This window comes from Sus scrofa, chromosome 5 (genome assembly GCF_054392235.1).
Source record: "Sus scrofa isolate SSC_HxYL_T2T_F1_AM1 chromosome 5, Sscrofa_HxYL_maternal_Yorkshire_Landrace_v2.0, whole genome shotgun sequence".
NCBI classification, from domain to species: domain Eukaryota; kingdom Metazoa; phylum Chordata; class Mammalia; order Artiodactyla; family Suidae; genus Sus; species Sus scrofa.
Window position 1 is genome coordinate 11,523,954 of NC_139387.1, and position 25,184 is coordinate 11,549,137.

General features: G+C 50.1%; 1 protein-coding gene across 7 annotated transcripts; it reads left to right on the forward strand.

Moving 5' to 3' along the window:
* The first annotated feature begins 792 nt into the window (after positions 1–792).
* LOC100156062 (apolipoprotein L3) lies at positions 793–24,449 on the forward strand. 7 transcript variants are annotated; one of them, XR_014803074.1, is made up of 5 exons: positions 793–878; positions 10,339–10,441; positions 14,077–14,197; positions 18,444–19,937; positions 21,043–23,030. XR_014803074.1 is itself a non-coding variant. In XM_013997551.3 (5 exons), the coding sequence occupies exons 3-5, from the start codon at positions 10,414–10,416 to the stop codon at positions 19,351–19,353; spliced, it is 1,059 nt and encodes a 352-aa protein (XP_013853005.2). In that variant the 5' UTR covers positions 793–878; positions 10,116–10,157; positions 10,339–10,413; the 3' UTR covers positions 19,354–24,449. The 7 variants fall into 7 exon arrangements, 5 of the variants coding, with proteins under 5 accessions (XP_013853005.2, XP_084811546.1, XP_020947198.1 ...); XR_014803075.1 differs by having other exon boundaries at positions 10,339–11,148; positions 21,043–22,360; XM_013997551.3 differs by adding an exon at positions 10,116–10,157 and having other exon boundaries at positions 18,444–24,449.
* Positions 24,450–25,184: the final 735 nt, after the last annotated feature.

Here is a 25,184-nt window from a genome sequence, read left to right on the forward strand (position 1 = left end):
TGGAGAGAAGATCTGTTGTCAAGTGGAAACAAACCTGGGTAGAAAAGCACACTCAGCCCTTCTCACAAGCTTCTGCATCCATCCAAATGGCATTGACCGCCAAGGCTGGGCCTCCTCGGGCAGGTCGCTGGGACCTGAAAGTACTGGTGCTGTCCCTGCCATCAGGGAACAAGTCTAGAGGGACCTGACCGAAGGAGTGGAGGCCCCTCTCGCAGATTCCATGGCAGCAGAGCGGGGGACAATGGACTCCACAGGGGAGGGTCGCGGAGGGCTTCTCAGAGGAGGCGATGTCAGCTTTGGGCTTTGGAAGATGAGCATGATTTTTCCAGGTGGTAGGAGCAGGTGTTCCTGGCAGAGAACCAGTGTGGGCAAATGCCTAGAACTGGCATGGGCGTGGAATTCAGCAGCCCGAGTATGACCAGTATTCAGTGGGCATCTGAAGTTCAGTGACTTTGCCAAGTGCCGGCATTGAGTGTGGGCAGGTGGAGTGGGCAGAGGGGGCTGGGAAGAAGCCCCTGGGGTGAGAAAGTGATTTGCCAAGGGCCTCACAGTCTGTTGGTGGCAGGTCTTCCTTCACAGAGCCCAAGGTAGGATGGGCTGAGCCAAGAAGGCCCTGGAAAATCAGGGCTGGGGTTGTTCTCTAAGGGGTCAGCAGGGAGGGTAGGAATAGCCCAGGGTGGGGCCTGGTGGGCGGGCAGAGTGTTTGTTTGACCTGGGCGACTCAGAAGAGAGAGCTTTCCTTTTCTCTTTCGATTCTTCAGCTCTATCTGGGCCCAGAGGGTGTGTCTGGTTATTGCAGAGCCGCACAGCTGGGGACCAGATCCTCACGGTGAGAGGAGCTGCTTCGTGCTCACCCTCAGCCCAAGGAAGACTCCTGGGTAAGCAGGGGAGGGGAGGACCCCGCCCACCTCCCCATCCTCAGGACCACTTTCTGAGAAAAGCGTGGTTGTCACTGATTTACGGAGGAAGGGAAATCAAAGCTCCAAGAGCTCAGGGAATGGAGCCAAGGCCACACATTGAGCAGTGGCAGAGCCTGGATTTGGAGGCAGGCTTGTCTGACTGCTTCCTCCCACCCCCTGGGCCCCCAGACAGCACAGAGCTCGGTGTGCCCAGCTCTGGATCTGAACTCCTGAGACGTGAGTGATGACCCCAGGAGTCTGGTGGATGTCGGGGTGCTCAGCCCTCTGGGAAATTTGGTGGAAGCAGAGGTGGGTGGAGGAGGGTGGGGGTCAGAGCCTCTCCTTCTTTTGGTTTGTTTTTGTTTTTTGTATTTTTTTTGTATTTTCCAGGGCCACACCTGTGTCATATGGAGGTTCCTAGGCTAGAGGCCGAATCGGAGCTTCAGCTGCTGGCCTACGCCACAGCCATAGCTATGCCAAATCCTTAACCCACTGAACGAGGCCAGGGATCAAACCCACAATCTCATGGTTCCTAGTTGGATTCGTTAACCACTGAGCCACCACAGGAACTCTGGAGCCTTTCCTCCTTGTGTCCTGGCCTCCTGGAGGCTGCCCCCCCAGGTGCAGTGCTGAGGCTGCTTGTGATGGGGATTTCTTTTTTTTTTCTTTTTTCTTTTGGTCTTTTTGTCTTTTTAGGGCCGCACCTGTGGCATATGGAGGTTCCCAGGCTAGGGGTCGAATTGGAGCTGTTGTCGCCGGCCCACACCACAGCCATAGCAATGCCAGATCCAAGCAGCATCTGCAACCTACACCACAGCTCACAGTAATGCCAGATCCTTGACCTAGTGAGTGAGGCCAGGGTTTGAACCCGCAGCCACATGGTTCCTAGTCGGATTCCTTAACCGCTGAGCCACGATGGGAACTCCAGAGGATTTCTTTTGAGATACAAGGAATCAAGGTTTGTTCACCCACCCTGAGTGTCTGGGGATAAGGGAGGGACAGGAGAGCAAGCAGGGAGATGGGGGCTTTGCCTTCCTGTCCCCGCTCTGGCCTCGGCTCAGGATGTGGTGGTGGGAGATGTAAGAGGTGGTTCTATGTGTCTGGAATCAGAAAGACAGCCCGGAGTGTGGACGTGAGAAGGGATCACGGCAGAATAATCCCCAGCAGGATCCCTGTTTTCTCTTCTCTCTCTCTCTCTCTTTTTTTTTTCTTTGTATGGCCTCACCTTCAGCATATAGAAGTTCCCAGGCTAGGGGTCGAATCGGAGCTATAGGTGCCGGCTTGCACCACAGCCACAGCCACGCTGGATCCAAGCCACATCTGGGACCTACATCACAGCTCAAGGCAACACCGCATCCTTAACCCACTGAGCCAGGTCAGGATTCAAACCGGCATCCTTATGGATTTTGGTCAGGTTCTGAACCTGCTGAGCCACAGCAGAAACTCTTCCCTGGTTTTCTTAAGATAAAAATCTATACACTCAGGTGCATAACAGGATGCGTGCGCGCTCAGATCTCTGTTTATCTAAGCAGACACACCTAGAAACTTGGGGGTTGTTAACATCGTTTTGTCCCTCCTAAAATACCACTGCCAGAAGGCCTGGTGTTGGCCTCACTTGAGCCCATTGAGAGCTGTGTGAGCCTGTGCGAGTTGCTTTTCCAGGAGTTTTTTTGTTCAGATTTCTTACCTGGTTTTTAAAAATTGGTCTCAGTCTTTTCATGTGGATTTTAGGCTCTCTGTGTTGTGGACATGCACCTTTGCCTCCTGTAGGTATTGCAGACAGCGTCTCCTGGTGTCATTGTGTAATGACCTGGTTTATTGCTTCTTTTGCAATTTTTAATGTTGAAGAGATCAAATGGGTCAGACTTCCTTTATGGCTTTGTGTTTTGGTGAGAAAGATTTCCTCAACTCAACAGTAGTTTTTATCGTTTATTCCGGTACCTTTGTAGTTTGTTTCTTTCTGGTTTACACTGTAATCCCTTTGGGATTGACGATTGGCTGATGGATCGATTGATTGATTAGAAATTTTTGGTTTTTCCCTCTTTTTCTCTCTTCTCCTCCCCCTCCTTGGCTTCTTCCTCTCCTGTGCACCCCGACTTCTTTCCTCTCGTTTTTCTTCTCCTTCTTGAAGTAGGACACATTTAAAGGACATCTGCAATGGTCAAAAGAGCACAGTCTTTTTCGTGTCTTCAAAGGCACCTCCAGTGCAGAAAGGCATTGTTCAGAGTTTAGCTGGGACCCATGTTTTTTTCTACACTTCTCTCTTCCTCGTAAAAATATCACGGCTGGAGTTCCCGTGGTGGCGCAGCGGAAATGAATCCAACTAGGAACCATGAGGCTGCGGGTTCGATCCCTGGCCTTGCTCAGTGGGTTAAGGATCCGGCATTGCCGTTGAGCTGTGGTGTAGGGTGCAGATTCGGCTTGGATCCCACATTGCTGTGGCTCTGGTGTAGGCCAGTGGCTACAGCGCCGATTCGACCCATAACCTGGGAACCTTCATATGCCGCAGGAGCGGCCCTAGAAAAGGCAAAAAAAAAAAAAAAGGAAAAGAAAAGAAAAAAGAAAAAAAGAAAAATATCATGGCTAGAGCAATGAGATTTGAAAAAATACAGGGTGTTTCGTGCTTCTTGAAAGAGTGTTCCGAGAAAACCTTTCACAAATTGACGTGGGGCATAGCAAACGCATGTGGTTTTTCCGTAAAAGTTTAGTGGCAGGGGGCGATCTTTTGGAAAGCAGGGGATGCCCATGAATGAAAACACTCAGAAACCTGATAGAACTGTCAAAATACACTACATCAGTGTGTGAAATCTGAGTCAGTGTTATTTTGTCTCTGCCAGAAAGAGCTTTTCATCAAGATAGAGAAGAAACACATGGAATGACTTGGTGAAACAAGGGTTGTGCTGCTTGTTTCATGTCCCTACACCCCCTTTTTTTTAGCCAGGCCGTCCCCAGAGGCCCTGGAGCAGGAGGTGCAGCAGAGAAAAGACAGGGCCCCTGGCGGGGTGATTGGCGCTGAAGAAATGCCACACAAATAGAACGCAAACAGGAGGGAAGGGGGCAGAGCACAACCTTTAAAAGAATGACATAGCCCTTGAGGATGTGACGAAATATCTGGTTGGTGCCAACTAGGTCCAAGATGGTGGATGATGAGGCTTCCAGTGAAGCTGGAGCCTCAATATAGCATTATAACATATTAGCGTCTAAATGACATGGCCAAAATGCCAGGACATAAAAGTGCCAAAAAAGGGGGTGGTAGCCCAATTCCTGGAAATTCCAGCCCTTTCCCCAAAATAGTTGGAAAAATCCTCCCACTCATTAGCCTATGAAATTAGCCCATAAAAGCTCACCACCCCATATTTTGGGGTCTCTGGCCGTGTGAGACGGCCCATACCCTATCTCAATAAATCTGCTTGCTTTTTACCTATCGCTTGGTCTCTCAATGATTGCCTTCTGCATTGAGACATAAAGAAGTGAACATCAGTATGTCCTAAGACCAGCCATGTGACTTTAATGAAGATAGCGGGTTTGCAATCTAGTCTGTACTGATAGAAAGCAGGCCAGTTGTTGCTGGGGGTAGTGGGGTCAGGAGAATAAGAGGCAAGATTACAGTGGGGCAAGAGGAAATAGGTGGGGTGCTGGCTGTACTTCCTCTTCTGATTCTGGTAAGAGTTTTCTGGGTGAAACTTACACATCAAAACTTGTGAAATTTTAAATGCATAGTTTATTAATTGTGTTTAGTTTGTTGTGCATCAATTAAACCCAATAAAGCAGTTAAAAAAAAAAAAAAAAGACAGCAGTTTCAAGTCCCAATCTGGGTGTTGTAGGGTTTGAGTCCCAGTCTGTTAGTTCAAGTCTGAATCTGAGTTGTGCAGTTTCAGAACATTAGCCAGGAAAGTGTACCATCCAAGGGGGCCCTGGACAGTCACTGGGGGAAGGCAGCAGGGGGAGGGACTTCCAGGCTGGGCTTCGAAGGACAGGTAACTGTTCCCAAGGTGAGGCAGGTAGGGAAGGCATTGCAGGGGGAGGAGCAGACTGAGCAAAGGCCTGGAGCCTGGGGGGTAACCAGAGGCAAGGCATCCAGGAGTCCCCCAGCAGGCTCTGTGCAGTCAGGGAGGGCTGAGGAAGGCAGGGGTGGGAACAGCCAGGAGGGCCTGGGTGCTGGGCTCAGGACTTTGCTGTTGTTGTTTTAAGGCTGCACCTGCAGCATATGGAAATTCCCAGGCTGGGGAACCAATCGGAGCTGCAGCTGAGACCTACACGCCAACCATGGCAACACTGGATCTGAGCCGCATCTGTGACCTACGCCACAGCTGATGGCAACACCGGATCCTTAACCCACTGAGCAAGGCCAGGGATCGAACCCATAGCCTCACAGAGACAACAGCAGGTCCTTAACCCAGAACGTCAGAGTTAAGGACTTTGAACTCGATCCTGTCTTAACCCTTCCTTTCCCTCAAAGGAGGCTGCCCTGCAGGCAGGTGGAGGCAGATGCTTTGCTGAGAATCTCTGTCAGCCATGGGGCTGACAGGGCTCCGGGTCTGCCCACGCAGCCAGGCAGGGACAGGCTTCTCCATGGTCCTCCCTTCTCCCGTGACGGCCTTTCCAGGAACTGACCAATCAAAGCTAATCCAGGAGGACCCTGTCCAGGAATGAAGCTGGAGCGAGCCCGTCCAGCATCCACACCCAGCTGAGGCCCGAGACAAGGCTCAGGGCCAGGCCAAGAATGTCACAGGAGGGTGGGAAAGATGAAGTCAAGGTCGCAGCCACATTTACAAATATTCGGCATCATCCAGGATTCACCTCTTTCTGCCCACACCCGCCTCCGCTCTCTGCCTTGATTCCCGATTTCGTGTTGCATGATTTTAGAGGCTGCCTGGCTCCCGGGATCAGGCAGCATAGGAGGCAGAAGGAGGAGGCCGGGGGCCAGCCGGCTCTCCTCTCCCACCTGTCCCTTACAGCAGGGAGCCCCCCAGGACACCCTCAGCTGAGTCCCCCTGTGTCTTCTTAGTCAGGATTGGGTCAGAGTCACCCCTTGCCTCAAGGGGACCCAGCAAACACATACCTGGTGTCCAGGTCCAGGGATGAAAGGCAGGAAGGTCGAGGGGGAGGCCGGTGGCTTCAAGGGTGGAATTGCACCCAGGGCCCCGGGACACTACATGTTAAGATTGAGTCTGAGAGCAAAGACCAGCAGCTGGAAATGGACCAGCCAGAGAATGACCAGAGTGAGGGTGGCTTGGAAAGAGAAGGAACCTGCTTGGAGGTGTCCTCCCCCCGCACCCCCCCTGGCCTGCTATTTGTTTGTTTGTGTTTTTTTTGGGGGGGTTGCTTTCTGCACCCTTGGCATATGGAAATTCCCAGGCTAGGGCTCAAATCAGAGCTGCAGCTGCTGGCCTACCCCACAGCCACAGCAACGCAGGATATGAGCCACATCTGTGACCTACACCACAGTTCACAGCAAAGCCAGATCCTTAACCCATTGAGCGAGGCCAGGGATCGAACCTGAGCCCTCATGGATAGTTGTCGGATTTGTTTCCCCTGAGCCATGGCAGGAACTCCCTCTTGCACTGTTTATCTTCAATCGTCCCTCAGTGTCTTTCAAAACTGTGCTTCATACGAGGTATGATATCAAGTCCCCTGTCCACAGAGCCCTCGACTTCTCATTCCAGTCTGGATTAGAGGCTCTCTAGTTCTGCTGCTTATGCCTGCGCTCATCCTTAGCTTCCCATCTCTGTGGGTTGATCTTCCTGATTCCTGGATCCTACATCTCTCTCTCTTTTGGTTATTCTCCACCCCAATCCATCAACACACCACACACATGCATAGAGACCCCCCTTTCTCCCCTGCAGCTCACTCCCAATTAGCTTTCTAGAAACAACTGAGATTGCTAACTTTTAAACTTCCCCATTCAGCTCCATTTTTTGGTCATTTTTTGTTTGTGTGTTTATTTAATTTTCTGGAAGCTTTCTTTGCTTTTCATTCTCAAATTTTCTTTAGAGTTCTTTTGTAAGACCCTATTATTTCCTGTATTTCTCTCTTTGGGGCAGGGGGTGTCTGTTTCATTCCCCCCCCCCTTTTCAGTGCTTCTTGTTCTCATTTTATGATTAAAATACGCTTTTAATCTCCCCGAGGACAAATGTTTGAGCTATTAAAATTTTTCTATTGCCAGGAGTTCCTTGTGGCTGAACAGGTTAAGAACCTGATTAATGTCTGTGAGGATGTGGATTTGATCCCTGGCCACACTCAGTGGGTTAAGGTTCAGGTGTTGCCACAAGCTGTGGGGTAGAGATATGGCTTGGATCTGGCCTTGCTGTGGCTATTTTGTAGGCCTGCAGCTGCAGCTCTGATTCAACCCCTAACCCAGGAATTTCCATATGCCACAGGTGTGGCCCTAAAAAGAAAAAAAAAAAACAATTTCTATTTCCAAAACTATCCATATCTGATGATATTATTCTTCATCTGTTTATCTTAGTCGCCCTTTTTGACGTTGTTATTTTTCTCATATATCTGATCTCGGATTGCCCATTCGTATTTAAGAGAGGAAGGTTGACTGATAAGCTTCCCGGAGGAATGACTGGATCCCTAAATGCCAGAATATAGAAGTATTTTTTTCTGGAGTCTTCCCTTTTTTTTTTTTTTTTTTTTTTGGTTTTTTTGTTTTGTTTTGTTTTGTTTTTGCTTTTAAGGGCCACACTGGCGGCATCTGGAGATTCCCAGGCTAGGGGTCCAATTGGAGCTACAGCTGAAGGTCACAGGCACAGCCACAGCCACCTCAGATCTGAGCCGCATCTGTGACCTACACCACAGCTGGCAGCAACGCCAGCTCCTTAACCCACTGAGCGAGGCCAGGGATGGAACCCACATCCTCATGGTTCCTAGTCGGATTTGTTTCTGCTGTGCCACGATGGGAACTCCATGGAGTCTCTCAGTTGTGATATCAGCCCCACCCCCCCACCCCCGCCCCCGGTGTGGATGTAAGTGAAAAAGGGACGGGATGCGGGGTTGGTGAACTTATCCCCTGTTTTCCCCTCTGCCTCCTTCTCATCTGCTCTCTCTCTGGGACTCTGTCTGGCAGAACGTTCTTCTTGCCTGTCCACCCTCTCTCTCTGACTGTCTCTCTCCTTCCACCCCTCTTAATTCAGCTGTCGCTTCTCCATCCAAGTAGTCTTCAAACTTTTGTTGGATACTCTGGGCTCCTGTTGCCCTCATTCCCATTTTTTATTAGGAGCAGAGTGAGGAGAGGCAGGGTGTATGTTCTTGAGCCTGGTGAGTGTGTTGGAAACCAGTCAACCACGGACAAGAGCTCTTTCTCCTCCTCCCCTCCCCCCTCCTCTCCCCCTCCCCTCCCCCCTCCTCTCCCCCTCCCCTCCTCTTTCTTCTTTTTTGTCTTTTTCGGGCTGTGCCTGTGGCAGATGGGGAGTTCCCAGGCTAGTAGTCGAATCAGAGCTGCAGCTGCCGGCCTCCACCACAGCCACAGCCATACAGGATCCAAGCTGCACCTGTGACCTACCCCACAGCTTGTGGCAAGGCCGAATCCTTAACCCACTGAGCAAGGCCAGGGATCGAACCCCCATCCTCTTGGATACTAATCGGGTCCTTAACCTGCTGAGCCACAGTGGGAACTCCAAGATTTCTGACCTTGGGCAAATCAGGCAACATCTGTGCTTCAGCTTCCTTACCTCAAAGTGGGATTACAGGGGTTCACACCTCAAGGTCACTGGAATGATACGAGTTATCATTTTTAAAGCCTTAGAGCAACTACTGGTGCAGAGCAAAGACCACGAGCACAAGCCACTCTCATCATTCGCTGTTATTAGACCTTCTAGTACTTTTACCATCGTTTCCGTCAGGTCTCAGGAGGGGCAGTTGATATACTGTTCTTTTTCCTCCTTACAAAAGCAGGTAAACATCATCAACATTTGCTTTCTCTCCTCATCTCCCAAGGCAAGATAAGCACAGCAGAACTGAAAGAAATTCTCTTGATATAAAGATCTGCTATTTTCTTAAAAAAGACTACTAAGAACTGGTAAAACTGAAAGGAGGCACAGGGTCACATACCGAGTGTGAAAGTAGTTGCACAACAGGGTGACTCCAGGGAGGAACATTTTTAGATGCTGATACCCTCGGACCCAGTCATTCTATTTCTAGAAACAGCTTAAGGAAAGAATCTCAAATGCAGGCAAAGTTTCATGCGGGAAGGCTGCTCTTTGCACTGTTATTTACATAAAGAACAAGAAACAGCTCCAAGTCCAGCAGGTAGGGGAGGAGAGCCAGGAGGGTGCTTGGCAGCCCACAGCAGGGCTGCGGGGACTGGGCTGGGCCCGTGGAGTCCAGGCCCTTGTGAGAGAAAGGCTGATGCAGAAGCAAGGAGGGTGTGGGCTATGGGAAGCTGCAGGACAGGAAACTGGTGCAGGCAGAGACTGGAGCTCCAGGGGCAACATGTCATGTTGGAATGAGGAGTCGGGTACCCACCAACAGATCCACAGATATTTCTGTATATTAATGGGAGTAGAGCTTAGTCATCACAAATGTGGGATTCGGATCTGAAAGAGTTGGGTTCTGGAGTTCCCATTGTGGCTCAGTGGAAACGAATCTGACTAATATCCATGAGGACGCAGGTTCAATCCCTGGCCTCGCTCAGTGGTTTAAAGATCTGGTGTTGCCATGAGCTATAGTGTAGGTCACAGATGCAGCTCAAATCTGGCGTGGCTCTGGCTGTGGTGTAGGCTGGCGGCTGTAGCTCTGATTTGACCCCTAGCCTGGGAACCTCCATATGCCCTCAGGTGCAGTCCTATAAAGACAAAAAATTTTTTTTTTCTTTAAATTTTTAAAAAATTAAAAAGTAAAATATTTCAGCAAAATTAGATAGAAAGAAGGAAAGAGAAAGAAAGAAAAAGAAAGAAAAGAAAGAAAGAAAAAAAGAAAAAAGAAAAGAAAAGAAAAGAAAAGAAAAGGAGAAGAAAAGTTGGGTTCAAGCCCAGGCTCTGGCACCGATGTGAAAACTTGGGCTGAGTTTACGTGAGTTTCAGGAGCCCTTCTCATCAAAGACACTGGATCAGTATTAACTATTGCCAATGAGTAAACACTAACGTTCCCAAACCACAGGTGATTTCCAGAGTATTCCCTTCCTCTCTTTTCTTCTGAGTTTGGTTTTATGGCCTCTCTAACTTAGCAGCTGGCTATCCCTTGTCTGATGCGCTTCTCCTTGGGCCCCAACAGGAGAACAGGCCTCTGACTTGGCTTGGAGGGAGCTGGAGGGAGGTGAGTCACTTTCCTGAAATAGCAGCCAGCAGAGCCCAGGACACAGAGGAACCCGCTGGGTGGAGGCCGCTGGGCCCTGGGGGCTGTGCCTGGGGGATGTGCAGGAGACCTGTCCCCTCGCTGCTCCCGCTGCCCCTGCTCACTCAGGGTCAAGGCCACAATCTGTTTTCTCTTCCCCAAGGGCGAAGCCACACCTCGTTCCAGCCTGACCCAGACGGAGCGGAAGGGAGATCCCTGAGACCCTGCAGCTGCCACCATGAGCTCATTAGCTTTCTTGTGCTTAGGTATCCAGCGCCTCTACTCTGTGGTTCCTCCTCGTGACCTAGAACTGAGGGCGGGTCCTCCAGGCTGAGTGAACCTACAGAGGAATCGCCAACCAAGAAGGGGATCGATAAGCGTCCTTGAGCTTATCAGCTTGCCCAGGGGAACCCTGGCATTAGAGTTAGGTCCCAGGGGCCTGTCCCCACAGCCTCCTTCTTGGCCCTCTCCTCAGGGAGCCACAGCCAAGGGGCTCCCTCGCTCCCCACCCACCACCCAGCAGATGGCCCAGAAGTGAGGCCAGGACAGCCCACGGGGAGGGGGGACAGCAGACCTGGTGGGGGTGGCCCCTGAGGCCGGGCGGGGCAGGGAGAGGAGGTCCACCAGCACCCCTGGAGGCCTGTCCTGAACTCTCCCTGGGTCCCAGCCCCCTCCTGCACCCCGAGCCTGGGGCGTCCCCAGCAGGGGCCGTGTCCTCCAGCGCCCGCCCTGCTGGCACCCCCACAGCTCTGTGAGGGTCAGTGGCCCACTGAGCTGAACCTGGTCTGGCCTTGGCCGCTTCCCACCTGTGTGACCTGGAGCGACTCACCTGACCTCACCTGTGAGATGCGACCATTATTGCCCCGTGTGTCGTTATGAGGATCGACGCATCGTGTGTCTGTGCCCTGGGCCAGTGCCTGTCACGGTGCAGGTCCTCCCTGAGGGCTGTGGCTGAACCCCCCACCTGCACTTGGTTAGTTCCGGGGGGGGGAACCGCCCCCCTCCTGCAGAAAGCCCCTGTCCCCGCCGCCCTGCTGTGTTAGGACCCCTGCCTGGTGCTGCCATGGCAAAGCACCTGGTTGCCAGGTGGGATGGTCTCTGGCAGGTGCTGACTCTCCTGATCTCAGATACCCCTACAGAGACCCAGGCCCTCAGTTACTTGCCCCACCCACCCCCACCCCAGTTAATCAATATGCAGATTTAGGGCTGGGGGTTCCCTCCATGGGAGCCCTCGTTTCCTTTTTCCATTAGTGAAACAGGAAAAAGAAAAAAAAGTAAAAACAAAAAAACCCCCAAAATTGGAACAGTTCTCCATGCACTCAAATCAACACTACCTTTACTGCCTTTTTTCTTTCTTTTTTTTCTTTTTTTTTTTTTTTTTTTGCCTTTTCCAGGGCCACAATCGTGGCCTATGGAGGTTCCCAGGTTAGGGGTTGAATCGGAGCTGTAGCTCCGCAGGATCCGAGCTGCATCTGCGACCTACACCACAGCTCACAGCAATGCCGGATGCTTAACCCACTGAGCAAGGGCAGGGACCGAACCCGCAACCTCATGGTTCCTAGTCGGATTCGTTAACCACTGCACCACGACAGGAACTCCTTTTTTTTTTTTTTTAACTGCCTTATCTTAAGTCCTTTTTTCTCAGGACTGCTTCTCCCCCCACCCCCTCACTGTACCGCCTCAGGAACAAAATCAGACCCTCCGTGGAACCGCCCATGAAAGCAAACGAATCAAGTTGAAGGATAAGAGAGGGGAGGGCAGACCCCCACCCACCCCAAACTCACTCCAGCAGTTTCTGGGAAACTTGCAGGAAGGCTGGGCTGGTAGTTTCCTGATAAAGTCTTCCTCCAAAACACTAAAACATGACAAATTCCTGTTTATAAGTGGTCTGGCTTGGGGCCAGTGGAGCCAGGTGGGGGAGCTTGTTCCCTGGGGCCAGCCTGGAGGAGAGAAGGGTGATAGGGACTGATCACTGGGTCAGAGCTGAGGGCCCCCCCCCCACCTGAGGAATCCCCCTCCCCTCCCCATCCTGGAGTGTCTGTGATTCACAGGAAGAATCCTCTCCAGTTGAGTTCTACTCAATGGTGTGTAGCCAGAAACACTGTTTTTATTTTATTTTATTATTTTTTTAATTTTTTGGTCTTTTTGCCTTTTCTAGGGTTGCTTCCGGGGCATATGGAGATTCCCAGGCCAGGGGTCGAATTGGAGCTGTAGCTGCCGGCCTATAACACAGCCACAGCAACGCGGGATCCGAGCTGCGTCTGCGACCTACACCACAGCTCACGGCAATGCCAGATCTTTAACCCACGGAGCAAGGTCAGGGATCGAACCCGCAACCTCATGGTTCCTAGTTGGATTCGTTAACCATTGCGCCACGACGGGAACTCCAACTCTTTTTTAAAATTGAGGTAACATCAGTTTCGAGTATTTCAGAAGTTTCATGTGCACAACATCGTATCTCCACTTCCGTACCCGCTGGGGTGGGCTTTCCACCAAAAGTTAGCTATGAAGAATCAATCCCCCTAGCATACTATGGTATAGAATGAAAACCTCACAGGAGTTTTTAAAACGTAAGGAGGCTTCAAAGGAAGGTCAAAGAAATGTCTATCAGCTGGCCTTGGATTCAACCTCTGAGCTTTCTGCCTGCTGGCCTTGGGCAGTTTCAGTCTCACTTTTTTCTTCCATGAAGTAAGAATAACACCTCTTTGTGCGAATGTAGCAGGAAGCCCATTTCACATCAAGGGCCAGCCCACACTTAAATACAGACTGGTAGCCAGTCTGTTACCAGCAATTCCACGACCTCCGTGTCCCCGAAAACCACACTTTTTCGGCAGCTCGTTTGGGCAGGAATCTTGCCCTGAACTGACCTGAGACTGTTGATAGTCATTACATTCTTTTTTTTTTTTTTTTTTTTTTTGTCTTTTTGCCATTTCTTGGGCCGCTCCCGCTGTATATGGAGATTCCCAGGCTAGGGGTCTAATCAGAGCTGCAGCCACCAGCCTACGCCAGAGCCACAGCAACGCGGGATCCGAGCCGCGTCTGCAACCTACACCACAGCTCACGGCAACAATGGATTGTTAACCCACTGAGCAAGGGCAGGGACCGAACCCGCAACCTCATGGTTCCTAGTCGGATTCGTTAACCACTGCGCTACGACGGGAACTCCAAGTCATTACATTCTTTTTCCCATTTCCTGTGAATATTCATTTGCCTCACTGTCAAAACATGAAAGAAAGCCTTTATTGACAGGGTGCTGCCCAGACTCTGCCATGGAGTTGGTAACTAATAAGCCGTATTGTCCTGTATTCATTTGCTTTCTAAAGGATTAAAATGTTAGGTTCCCAAAGACATCTAAAACCCAGGAATTAGGTGATTAGTTCTGGAGACTGGAAATCCAAGATCAAGACATGGCAGGGTTGGTTTCTGGTGAGACTATCGTTCCTGCCTTGCGAATGCCAACTGCCTTCTCCCTCCATGCTCCATGGATGTTCCTCGGGGGTGGGGGGCAGCGAGGGGAGGGGAGAAAGAGACAGAGGAGGTGGTGGAGAGATAGAGGAGAGAGAGAGAAAGAGATGGGGGGGGACCACAGAGGAGAGGGAGAGAGAGAGAAAGAGGGTGGGTAGAAAATCTGGTATCTCTTCTCTTCTAATAAGGACACAATCTTATCGGATTAGGGCCCCACATCTATGACCTGATTTCATTGTGACTATCTGCTTAAAGGCCCTAGGTTCAATTGCGGTTACCTGGGGGTCAGGGCTTCATCTTACGGTTTTGGAGGGGGACACAGTCATAGCTCCAGGTGGCTACTGCTCAGGAAGATGAATTTTAACCACTGCATACTCATACCATTTATGTTCCACCACAATCTTCTAATTATAACCCCCCCGTTTTTCCCTTCTAGACATAGAGGACTTTTTGAAGGCTGTCATTAAGTGTTTGCAAACCGTAATAAAGAGTGAGGAGATGAAACGTCTGCTCACTCAAGTCCTGGACAGAATTCTGGCTGAGATCCGTTTGCCCAGGTAACCTGCACCAGAGCTCCAGGAAAGTCACCCATATCCCCCTGCCCCTAAGCTAGTTTCTTCCCAGCAGGCACCTGCTGCAGGCAGTATCCTGTCACTAGTGTTGAGAATGTTTGTCCTTAAGGTTCCATGAGGAGAATTTCCTCCACGTCATTTGCTGGCCATGAATGGCGTCAGGTTGAGCAGAGGTGAAACCTGCAAGGAAGCAGCAGGTTGTGTGACCCTGGACAAGTTATTATTATTATTATTATTATTATTGGTCTTTTTTTCTTTTCTAAGGCCAATCCTGCGGCATATGGAGGGGTCTAATCAGAGCTGTAGCCGCACAGCAACATGGGATCTGAGCCGCATCTACGACCTACACCACAGCTCATGGCAATGCTGGATCCTTAACCCACTGAGCAAGGCCAGGGATCAAACTGGTAACCTCATGGTTCATACTCGGGATTCGTTAACCACTGCGCCATGACGGGAACTCCTGGACAAGTTACTTAACTACCCCCGCCTTAGTTCCTTCATCTCTTCAATTTTATTGTGAGGAACTGAGATTGTGCATGGAAAGTGCTTGGTGAAATTGCTGACACATAGTAGGTGCTCAATTACTGTTAGCTTTTAAAAAGTTTCTTGGGGAGTTCCTATTGGGGCTCAGTGGGTTAAGAACCCAATATAGTGTCCGTGAGGATGCGAGTTCAATCCTTGGCCTTGCTCAGTGGGTTAAAGATCTGGCATTGCTACAAGCTGTGGCATAGGTCACAGGTGTGGCTCAGATCTGGCATTGCTGTGGCTGTGGTGTAGGCCAGCAGCTGCAGCTCCAATTCAACCCCTATGGAAGGGGAACTTCCATATGTTGCAGGCCCTATCAAGAAAAAAAGAGAGTTCCCGTCGTGGCGCAGTGGTTAACGAATCCGACTAGGAACCATGAGGTTGCGGGTTCGGTCCCTGCCCTTGCTCAGTGGGTTAACGATCCGGCGTTGCCGTGAGCTGTGGTGTAGGCTGCAGACACGGCTCGGATCCCGCGTTGCTGTGGCTCTGGCGTAGGCCGGTGGCTGCAGCTCCGATTCAACCCCTGGCCTGGGAACCTCCATATGCCGCGGGAGCGGCCCAAGAAATAGCAACAACAACAACAACAAAAAGACAAAAAGATTAAAAAAAAAAAAAGAAAAAAAAAAGAGTTTGCCGGAATTTCCGTCGTGGCACAGTGGTTAACGAATCCAACTAGGAAACATGAGGCTGCTGGTTCGATCCCTGGCCCTGCTCAGTGAGTTAACGATCTGGCATTGCCATCAGCTGTGGTGTAGTTCACAGACGCAGCTTGGATCTTGTGTTGCTGTGGCTGTAGTATAGGCCGGTGGCTACAGTTCCAATTCGACCCCTAGCCTGGGAACCTCCATATGCTGTGGATATGGCCCTAGAAAAGACAAGAAAAAGAAAAAAGAAAAGAAAAAAAGAGACAGGGGCCAAGGGCCTTGATCTTAGAATCAAGCAGGACTTCCAGTGGCACAAGTCAGAAAACCTGATGTCATGAGTTTGTGTTCCTGGGATTCTGGCTAGAGCCCTTTTCTCCTCGTCTTAAGAATTGTACAAACAGTGCAGCATCCTGCTGCCCCAACAGGCAGGGAGGCTGGAGGGGAATTGGATTGGGCTGAGCTGGTAGCTGGTTCTACCTTGGCCCAGCTCTGGAACCCTGGTTTTCTGTCTCGAGTCTCAGCTTTGTCATCTGAACAATGGGGATAGCAACTCAATCTGATGCATGGTGGGAGTTCCCGTCGTGGCTCAGTGGTTAACAAACCCAAGTCTCATCCATGAGACTGGTTCGATCCCAGGCCTCTCTCAGTAGGTTAAGGATCCAGCGTTACTGTGAGCTGTGGTGTAGGCCAGTGGCTACAGCTCCAATTGGACCCCTAGTCTGGGAACCTCCATGTGCCACAGGTGCAGCCCTAAAAAGACAAAAAAACAAAAACCAAAAACCGGTGGATGGTGGCAATGGCCTTCGAGTGAACTGCAGGGTCAGAGGTGGGTAGCCATGTGCAATCATCTCATCCAAAGGCCCAGGACACCTGGACCATGGTCAGATCTGGGGGTCAGGATGGAGCAGAGGGGTCTGAGGTGGAGGAGGAGTAGGAAGGCTTGGGCAACAGGGCCAGAGCTGGAGTGAGGCGAGTGGACCCCCGGACACCGAACTGCAGGGGCTGCTCACCTGGCAGAGATCCCCTGAGTGGGTGAGGGGACATTTCTTCCCTCCCTGACCTGGTCCTCTCCTGCCGGGCATCCAGGGCCTTGGGTGACCGTGTCCTCCACACCCTGCCTGGGAGCTGGGGGTTCTCCCTGCCACCTGGGCCCCTCTTCTGTTCTACGCAGGGTAGCCCTGACCGGTGGGAAGGCAGTGTGGCCTGGGGACAACTCCAACATTACAACGAGTGGCTGCCAGTTCTGTATAATTTGAGAGCTTCTGAGCAGACTCACGAGTTCCCACCAACGAGGAAACTCTTCCTCAGGCCGAGCAGTTCTTAGGGATGATTCCCAAAGTCTCTTGACTCTTTCAGAGGTTCCATAAACTCGCCACGGCCTTGGTGTGCAGGCAGGTGAAGCTGTCACCAGCTAAGGTATGGGTTAGGCTGGTGACCCCTGAGACGTCGGGGTGCTGGGTCAGGAGTCAGTGAGGTGGGCCCGAGGGGCGCCAGGGTAATAGCACATCTCCTGCTTCCCAGTCAGCGGGGACAGTGGATGGACCCGTGACCTTCAGCGGGGAAGGCCAAGGGCACGCGGCTTGGAAGACAGCAGCTGCCGGGCAAACCGATCATTAAGGCCTCTGCCAGCTCTGAGTTTTTAATGTTTTAGAAGAATTCCGAGTAAGCAGCAGTCACCAGTCTGCCACCCGAGACACAGTCCTCGGGACTCTCCTTACACTTGACACCAATGGCAAATGTGGGGGCTTCCCCAAACCCTCTCAGGTGCGAGAGCTCCCTAGAGGGAGGCGCAGAACTCACTGAAGCTGTGGTGACCCCCGTTAGGGTGTCTGCCAGGGCAGGATGTGGGTGACCATCAGCCACAGGGCAGAGGCTGGGAGGGTTTCGAATGGGCAGCTCCCGTTGTCCTCAGGACGCACAGCTGTCCTGTGTTCCAGGGGGACAGGGCCCACGGAGCCCTGCCCGGCAGGGATGCTCCCCTTGTTTAAAAAACAAATGCTTCCGACCCTTGTTAAAATGATAAGGAAGACGTTACTGAGGCCCATCGTGAGAGGTGCAAAGACCATCGCCGTGGAGGAGAGACTGGGCTCAAAGTCAAATGCGTCAGAGACAACGGGGACTCGTCGCCAAGGAGCAGGGGCTGCCGGGGTGGATGGAAGGTTCCTGGGGGGGGGCGTCAAGGGTAGGGACCCCTGTTAAACTTTCCCAGGAGGGCTCTTGCTAAAAGGAGGTCAAGGACCTATGCCTCAAAGGTGATCTGATGTCAAGAGTGCCGGTGGGACGTTCTCCCTAGAGTGACCTGCAAGAGTTCTGGCTGAACGCGGGCGATGGGGGCCATCAAGGACACGGGTGTGAGGTCAAGGGTCGGCGAGAAGGGGGCTCAGAAGAGCCTGCCTCAAGTTTGGTCAAGGGGAGAGTCTTTTCCACCAGAGCCTCGGTGTCCGGAGTTTTGCTGGGGCTCCATCACATGCTGCCCGCACGGCTGACCTGCTGTCTCCAGCCCCTCCCGGGGCTCAGGCTACTGTCCCAGGGTCCAGCTCCTCCAGCAATTATTCCCCGTGACCCAGAGGCCCTATCGCCTTGTGGGGCTGCCCAGTGGCCAAGGGCCCAGGTGGACAAGAACACTCCTCTCATCCAGAACATTCCAGGGGCTCAGGGGTCACTACCAGTAGCCAAGGGCAGCGAGCAGGTTAACGCCTCACCCCCACCAAGTTCCTCTGACTGAGGGATTTCTGCTCCAGTCCCACTGTTCTTTGATTATCTGTGGAGTTCACCCCCCACACACTCTTTGGAGGCGATGGTGTTGACCTGGTTCTGAGGCATCTATCAGATACCTACCTTAGGTTAAGTGGAGGTGACTTTTGCTTATTTATTCCATGATTGAATACGTCTATGGAGCATCTACAAGTTACAAAACATGTATTTAATGTTGAAGGAAAAAAATTTCCTTCTGTAAAATTCTTTTTATTTTGATTTATAACAAAATCCCTGTGATTTGTCAAACCCGTTTTATGAACCCGCACACTGTCTTTCTCACGCCTTGACCTTCACTGTTACAGGGAAGAGGCAGATGCACTGTGTGAGTATCTGGAGGAGCTGGAAACAGACTTGAGCATGAAGAATAAAGAGCAGCTGGATAGAAAGAGGTTTTTGACGAGGTTTCCTCACATAAAACTGGAGCTCGAGGAGCGTATAGGAAAGCTGCATGCGCTTGCGGACAAGGCTGACAAAGTACACAGAGACTGCACCATCTCCAAAGTGGTGGCCACCTCCGCTGACGCTGTGTCCAGCGTCCTGACCATCGTCGGTCTGTCTCTGGCACCTGTGACTGCAGGGGTCAGCCTAGCACTCTCTGCCACTGGGTTGGGGCTGAGAATAGCGGCTTCTGTGACCAGTGTGTCCACCGACATTGTGGACAAGATCAGTCTTTCATTAAGAGAAACTGAAGCCAGTTGCCTTCTGTCAACTGATATCAAAAAATGGCACGTGGTCGTGCAGGTTCTAGTTAAGAACACCCCCAAAATTGTTGACAATGCACGGGTACTTGCAAAAGCCATAGAACGCGTTGAAACCAACATTAGAGCCATGGAGCGGGTCAAAGTCAACCCTTGCTTAGAAGCTCACTCAAATCTCTTATGGACCGATGAGGGAATCGAAGCCTTAAGCAGCACACAGAGGAAGGCAGCTTTCAGAGGCAGTGCTCTGGCAATGACCAAAAACGCCCGGATCATGGGAATAGCCACTGCAGGTGTCGGCCTTCTGGTGGACGTGGGCTTCCTGGTGAAGGAGTCAATCCACTTGCACAAAGGGGCAAAGACACAGTTGGCTGAAGCGCTGAGGCAGCGTGCCCAGAAACTGGAGAGGAAGTTGGAGGAGCTCACCTGCATCTATGACAGTCTGCAGGAGGGCCCGACTCCGCCACCCCCAGAGCAGTGCACGGACCAGACCCATGTCCAGGGCCAAGACTAGGAGGTGCCTTTGTTTGAGAGGGAAAGAAGGGTCAATGTATCTCTGGAGCTGAGTGCAGCAGGGGAGGAATTGATGCAGATGGCAGCTGGGTGCAAGACAAGGAAGGGGTGTGGAGCCTGCAATAAGGGAGGAGAGGGGACTGGAGAGAGAGGGGAATGGGAAAAACCATCAATTTTGGACTAAAAAAAGACACTGAGGCATGATTAAAGACAGAGGCAGGGAGGAACAAGCAATGAGAAGGCCAGGAATACCAAAGAGTTCTGGCAGTGGTCTCTAGCCCTGCTTTTCCAGTATCAATGCACATTGGACTTCCAGCTGATTGATGTAATTAGGCAGAGACTTTTTTTTTTTTTTTTTTTTTTTGGCTTCCATGTGGCATATGGAGTTCCCAGGTCAGGGATCAGAACCAAGCCGTCGTTGTGACCTAAGCCACAGCAACTCTGGATCCTTAACACACTGTGCTGGGCTGGGGATTGAACCTGCGTCTTGAGTGCTCTCAAGACACCGCTGATCCCATTGTGCCACAGTGGGAACTTCAGGCAGTGACTTCTTGATGATGTTATGGCGGTGGCGATGACAACACGGTGGGTGGATCGTTTGACATGTTGCCAGTTGCTCTTTGGGGCCGGGGGTTATTGAGAGACTAAAGTTCCCAGGATATTCCAAATGCTGTGTTGGAACAGAGGTTGATTTGAAAAGAAAGAGAGAAAAGAAGGAGGGAAGGAAGGAAGGAAGGAAGAGGAAGAAAGAAAGAGAAAAGAAAGACATATAGGAAGGAAGAAAAGAAGGAAGGAAGAAAGAGGAGAGGGAGAGAGAGAAAGAAAGGGAAAGAGAGAAAGAAAGAGAAAAATGAAACCAGACAGCAGCAACGGGTCAGGGAACTTTGTTTTGTGTCAAGGAGATGAACCAGCCTGGGGCCAGCAGAGGCAGCCTCTCTGAACCTATGTCAGTTGAGATTCCTTTGGTTTTTAAGCAACAGAACCTGCGTCTGGCTATGTCAGCACAAAAGAGGGTATCTTGGAAAGGAACTAGGGCAGGTCAGAGAATGGAAAGAAGCACAAACTCTGCACAGTTCAGAAAGGACAGGAAGCAGGGCAGGTCCAACTCCAGGAGCTTATGGTCAGCCCCGCCCCCTAGGCCCCTGCCAGCAGGTGGCTTAGGTCCCCAGTGTCAAATCGCAGGAGACAGAATAGCTTGACATTACCTCGGTGTGGGAAGCCCGAGAGACCAGATCCTTCCTTCTCTCTGCCACCTCCTGTCATCCAGGGCTCATGCTCCGGCTAGGTTTAACTCATTGGCTCTTTCCATATGGGTCCAGATTCTGGAGCAAACAAAGCAAAGACTAAGTGTCCTTAGGACCAATTCTGGGAGTTCCCTGGTGGCACAGTGGATTAAGGATCTGGTGGTGTTATGGCTCGGGTTGCTGCTGTGGCGCAGGTTCAGTCCCTGCCCAGGGAACTTCCACATGACTTCTGAAGAGGGGAAGGGTAATGGGAGTGCCTGCATCCTGCACCACTGAGGATGGTATCTGAAGGTGGCAGAAGCAATAGTGTTCTGAGGAAAGATGAGTGTTTTGCTCTCTGCCCTTAACACCATCATGGTGTCTTGGCTTACACATATTTTCCAAGCCTGGACTCCAGCCTCCTCTTATGACAATATTCCAGTAAATACATTTTTTTTTCCTCTAAGAAATCAGAATTGGTGTCTTTCCTTGCAACTAAGAAGACTGATGGATACGTCCAACAGCTGGATCCTGTTTTTTCTTCCTTTGTTAACAAGACTGTCTCAGGAACAACAATTTCTGTGAAGTGTTTCAACCTACGAAGGTTTGTGAACTCCTACCATTGTTTTCCAGGACCGGTCACTGGAGATCAGGCAAACTGGAGAGGGTGAATACGTGTCTCATAGGAGTCACCGCCCTTCTCTCCTTGATGATGGCACCAATCTCTGCCATGTCTCTAAGAAGGTGGCACAGATTTTGCTTGAAATAGTTAGCTAGAAATGTAAAACCCAATGGCCTCCACCAGTATATCGCACGGCAATAGCCCCTACTCATGGGTTTGGGGGAACAATCTGAAGCTTCCAAGAATTTCCTTTCCAATTACATACTCAGGAGCCTGGAAGATGGTGACCAAGGTGGAGGCAGCATCCCAGTGGACCTAAGGTGAGGTGAGCTCAACTCAAATACCCATTTATTACTGACCACTGTAATCAACCCCTCTGTCCAATAGACCGTGGTCTGGGTCATTCTGGGTTACTCTGGGTCCCAGAAGTTTGTGTAAACTTGGAGCCAGTACCAGCAGTCCTGGGTAGGTTGCGTTTCCTTTAGCCAGCGCTAAACAGTATCCGCCAAGGACCATCAGAGCAATGAAGACAGGTTTATGTTCCACCTTCCTCCGTGAAGCCTTAGACTCCACCCCACACATTCTCTCCAGATGAGTTGATTAACTTTAGACTTCTGGACTCCATAACCTAAGAGAATAGGTAGGGGTTGTTTTAAGCCTCTGAGTTTGTGGTCATTTGTTACAGCAGCCACAGGGAATTAGCCTGTGGTGCTTCCCCATCAGTGCCTTAATCGTGGCTGAAAGCTCTCGTGAGGATGGAACTCATCATGTGAATCAGCAACCTCCGGGATCCGCTTCTGAATTTAGTTTTTATAGGACAATTTTTCAACCACAAATATAAACAACTAGACTCTCTTTCATGCCTTGAGAGGAACTCTAAAGAGTCCAGCCAGGTGTCTGTCAGAAGCATCAGAAGGGGCTGTCCTGGAGTTCCCGTCGTGGCTCAACGGAAATGAACCTGACTAGTATCCATGAGGATGCAGGTTCCATCCCCAGCCTTGCTCAGTGGGTTAAGGATCCGACGTTGCTGTAGCTGTGGTGTAGGCTGGCAGCTGCAGCTCCGATTTGACCCCTAGCCTGGGAACTTCCACATGCTGCAGATATGGCTCTAAAAAGCAAAAAAAAAAAAAAAGAAAAAGAAAAAGCAAGAAAGAAAAGAAATTGCTTTGATGGAATGAGCTCTGGGATTGGAGAGGGAGGAGAAGGAGAGAGAGGCTTCATCCCCTGATTTTGGCTCCTTGGCCACTCAAAGCTCCAAGAAGGGATCTAAAGCCAGAGCTCCCATCAAGGCTCAGCAGTAACGAACCCAACTAGTATCCATGAGGATGTGGGTTCAATACCTGGCGGTGCTCAGTGCTTTAAAGATCCAGCGTTGCTGTGAGCTGTGGTGTAGGTCACAGACTCGGCTTGGATTTGGTATGGCTGTGGCTCCCCTCAACTTCCCCTCTTTCCAGTTCCTCTCTTGTTCAGTTCATCCTGCCCTGTTTCCGTTCTCTTACCGGCATCTGGCAGTGGTGGGGAGGGGGCCTCACTGGCCATCCTTGGCCTGTGGCTGATTGGATGAATGGTTGTCAGATGGTCCCACCGGCCTAGCCATTAGATCCCAGGGGAAAGACAGAAGAACCTCACCCGGCTCCTAGGCCTGGTTTTCACTCCAGGGTTAATTACCAGAGAATCTCTGCACTGGGCTTGGAAGAGAAGAATTTACTGGATGTTTCTCCAGTGTTAGTAACCCACCCTTCATGTCCTTCCTTGAGCCTTTTTTTCTTGGGTGCCTGGTGACCACAACAGGAAATCCAGAAAAGGAGGGGGTGCCTGGCGGGATTCAAGAAACAAGCTGGACCCAGAACCACTCCCTCGCCACTGGAGTCAAGAGAAGATACAAACCCAGATAGGATTTGGGGACCATGGGGCAATCTGGGAATTCCAGGGTTTATAGGCTTTTCGCTTGTTTCCTTCGGTTGGATAATTTCTTTAAAAATATCTATATTTAAGCTCACTCTTCCTCTGCCATCCCTGTTCTGCTATTAAGTGCAAACATTTCATTTTAAAATTTCAGATACTATGGCTTTCAGTTTTCAAATTTTCTTTCGCTTCTTTTTTTTTTTTGGTATTTTCTGTTTCTCTGCTGAGATTCTTATCTTTTCATAAACATATTCCATATGTCTCTATTCATACACATGTGTTGTTTCCTTATTTCTGTATTCTATACGTCTCTATTCTGTTAGTTCCCACGCATGGATCATTTAGGGCTGGCCTCTGTTGATTGTCTTTCCTTTCGAGAATGGGTTACATTTTCCTTCCACTATGTCAAGTAATTTTTTTTATTACATTACGGATGGTATATTGAAGAGACTATGGATTCTTTTATAGTCTTCCAAAATGTTGATCTTTTTCCCCTTGGGCAGGCAATTCACTTGGTTAGACTTAAATTGCCAATGTGTCTTGTCTGTGATGAGAGACAGCTGCCATCTCATTTCAGACTTTTCCCCCCTCTTTTTCAGTGACATCCGCAGAATATAGATGTTCCCAGCCCAGGGACTGAATCAGCTTTGACCTATGCCACAGCTGTGGCAATGCCAGATCCTTAACCCACTGTGTTTGGCCGGGGTTCAAACCCAGGCCACCACAGAGACTATCAGCCAGATCCTTAACCTTCTGTGCCACAGTGGGAACTCCATCATTTCAGACTGCTTAATGCTGGAGTAGAGAGGATGCCTGGAATTTGGAGTTTGCTTTCTCTGTCTCTCTCCTTTAACCATTTCTCCTTTCTTTCCTAGTCACGGCTGCCCTGGGTTCTGTCCTCTGGTTTTTTTCAGGCCCAAAAGATAGCAGGCTTTCTATCAGAGTGTCAGTCACTTCAGGCATTGCCATGACTCCAGCTGCTTTCAAGAGAAAGCTGGAAAACAAAACAAAACAAAAACAAAAACTGGCAGACTCATTCTCTGCCCTTCATTTAATCCATATTTCGACTCCCTCAAAATCTTCCTTCTTCTGAGCCCGGAAGTGTTGGGGGGGGGGGGTTGTACCTTGTCTGGAGTGTGAAATTGTTATCTACAGGAGAGTCCGTTTGCAGGAGCTTAATTAAAATTGTTTTCGAGCCTTAGTTCCTTTGCTGACTTGCTGTGTGATCTTCACCAAGCCACATCCCTGTCTTTGCCTCTGTGTATCTCCCTACATGATAAAATAATAATTCTAGCCCTCCTGAGAAGAGGGGTACATAATAAAAAAGTAACTGAATTGCAAACTGTAGAACCATACCTGTTCCTCCTTCTGTTCCTCCACTGGCTAGCAAGGCCCAGGGTGTGCAATGATATTTATCCTAGGGAAGCAGGCCCTTACAGGTAGGGTGAACCTGGACCTCTGTATTCCAGCCCCACTCCCATCCCCTTCCCCTCAGAGGTAAATCAGAGGAGTTAGGATCACCAAATTTTATTTTTATGTTTTTAGATTTTTTTTTCCCTATGATAGGTGATCATTTTATTTTGTATTTTAAAAGATGTAGTTACATTTTCAAAGATTAGTCATTTAAAGGTAAGTAATTTAGATTTAAATTTTTAATATTTTTACTTAGAATTTGTATTTTCCACTGAACTGTGCTAGGCAACTTGTAATACTTTAAAGAAAAACAGGAGTTCCTGTCGTGGCTCAGTGGTTAAGGAATCCGACAAGGAACCATGAGGTTTCCAGTTCAATCCCTGGCCTCGCTCAGTGGGTTAAGGATCTGGCGTTCCTTGAGCTGTGGTGTAGGTTGCAGATGCGACTCGGATCCTGCATTGCTGTGGTGTAAGCAATTTGACCCTTAGCCTGGAAGCCTCCATATGCCATTGGGTGCAGCCCTAAAAAGCAAAATAAATAAATAAATAAAGTTGCAATTCTCAAAAAAAAAAAAAAAAAACCTTTGAAAAAATCAAAATACATCTTTATTTTAAAATGTTGTGTACATTATATCTCTAATAAATTATGCCTTCATTATGTTTTAATCCT

Excerpts from the sequence above, each read along its gene's own strand:
- LOC100156062 (XM_084955419.1), top strand. The coding sequence starts at position 10,254 with ATGTGCAGGAGACCTGTCCCCTCGCTGCTCCCGCTGCCCCTGCTCACT. Across the intron at positions 10,442-18,443 it reads ATTAGCTTTCTTGTGCTTAG|GGAAGAGGCAGATGCACTGT; the intron begins GTATCCAGCGCC and ends TCACTGTTACAG.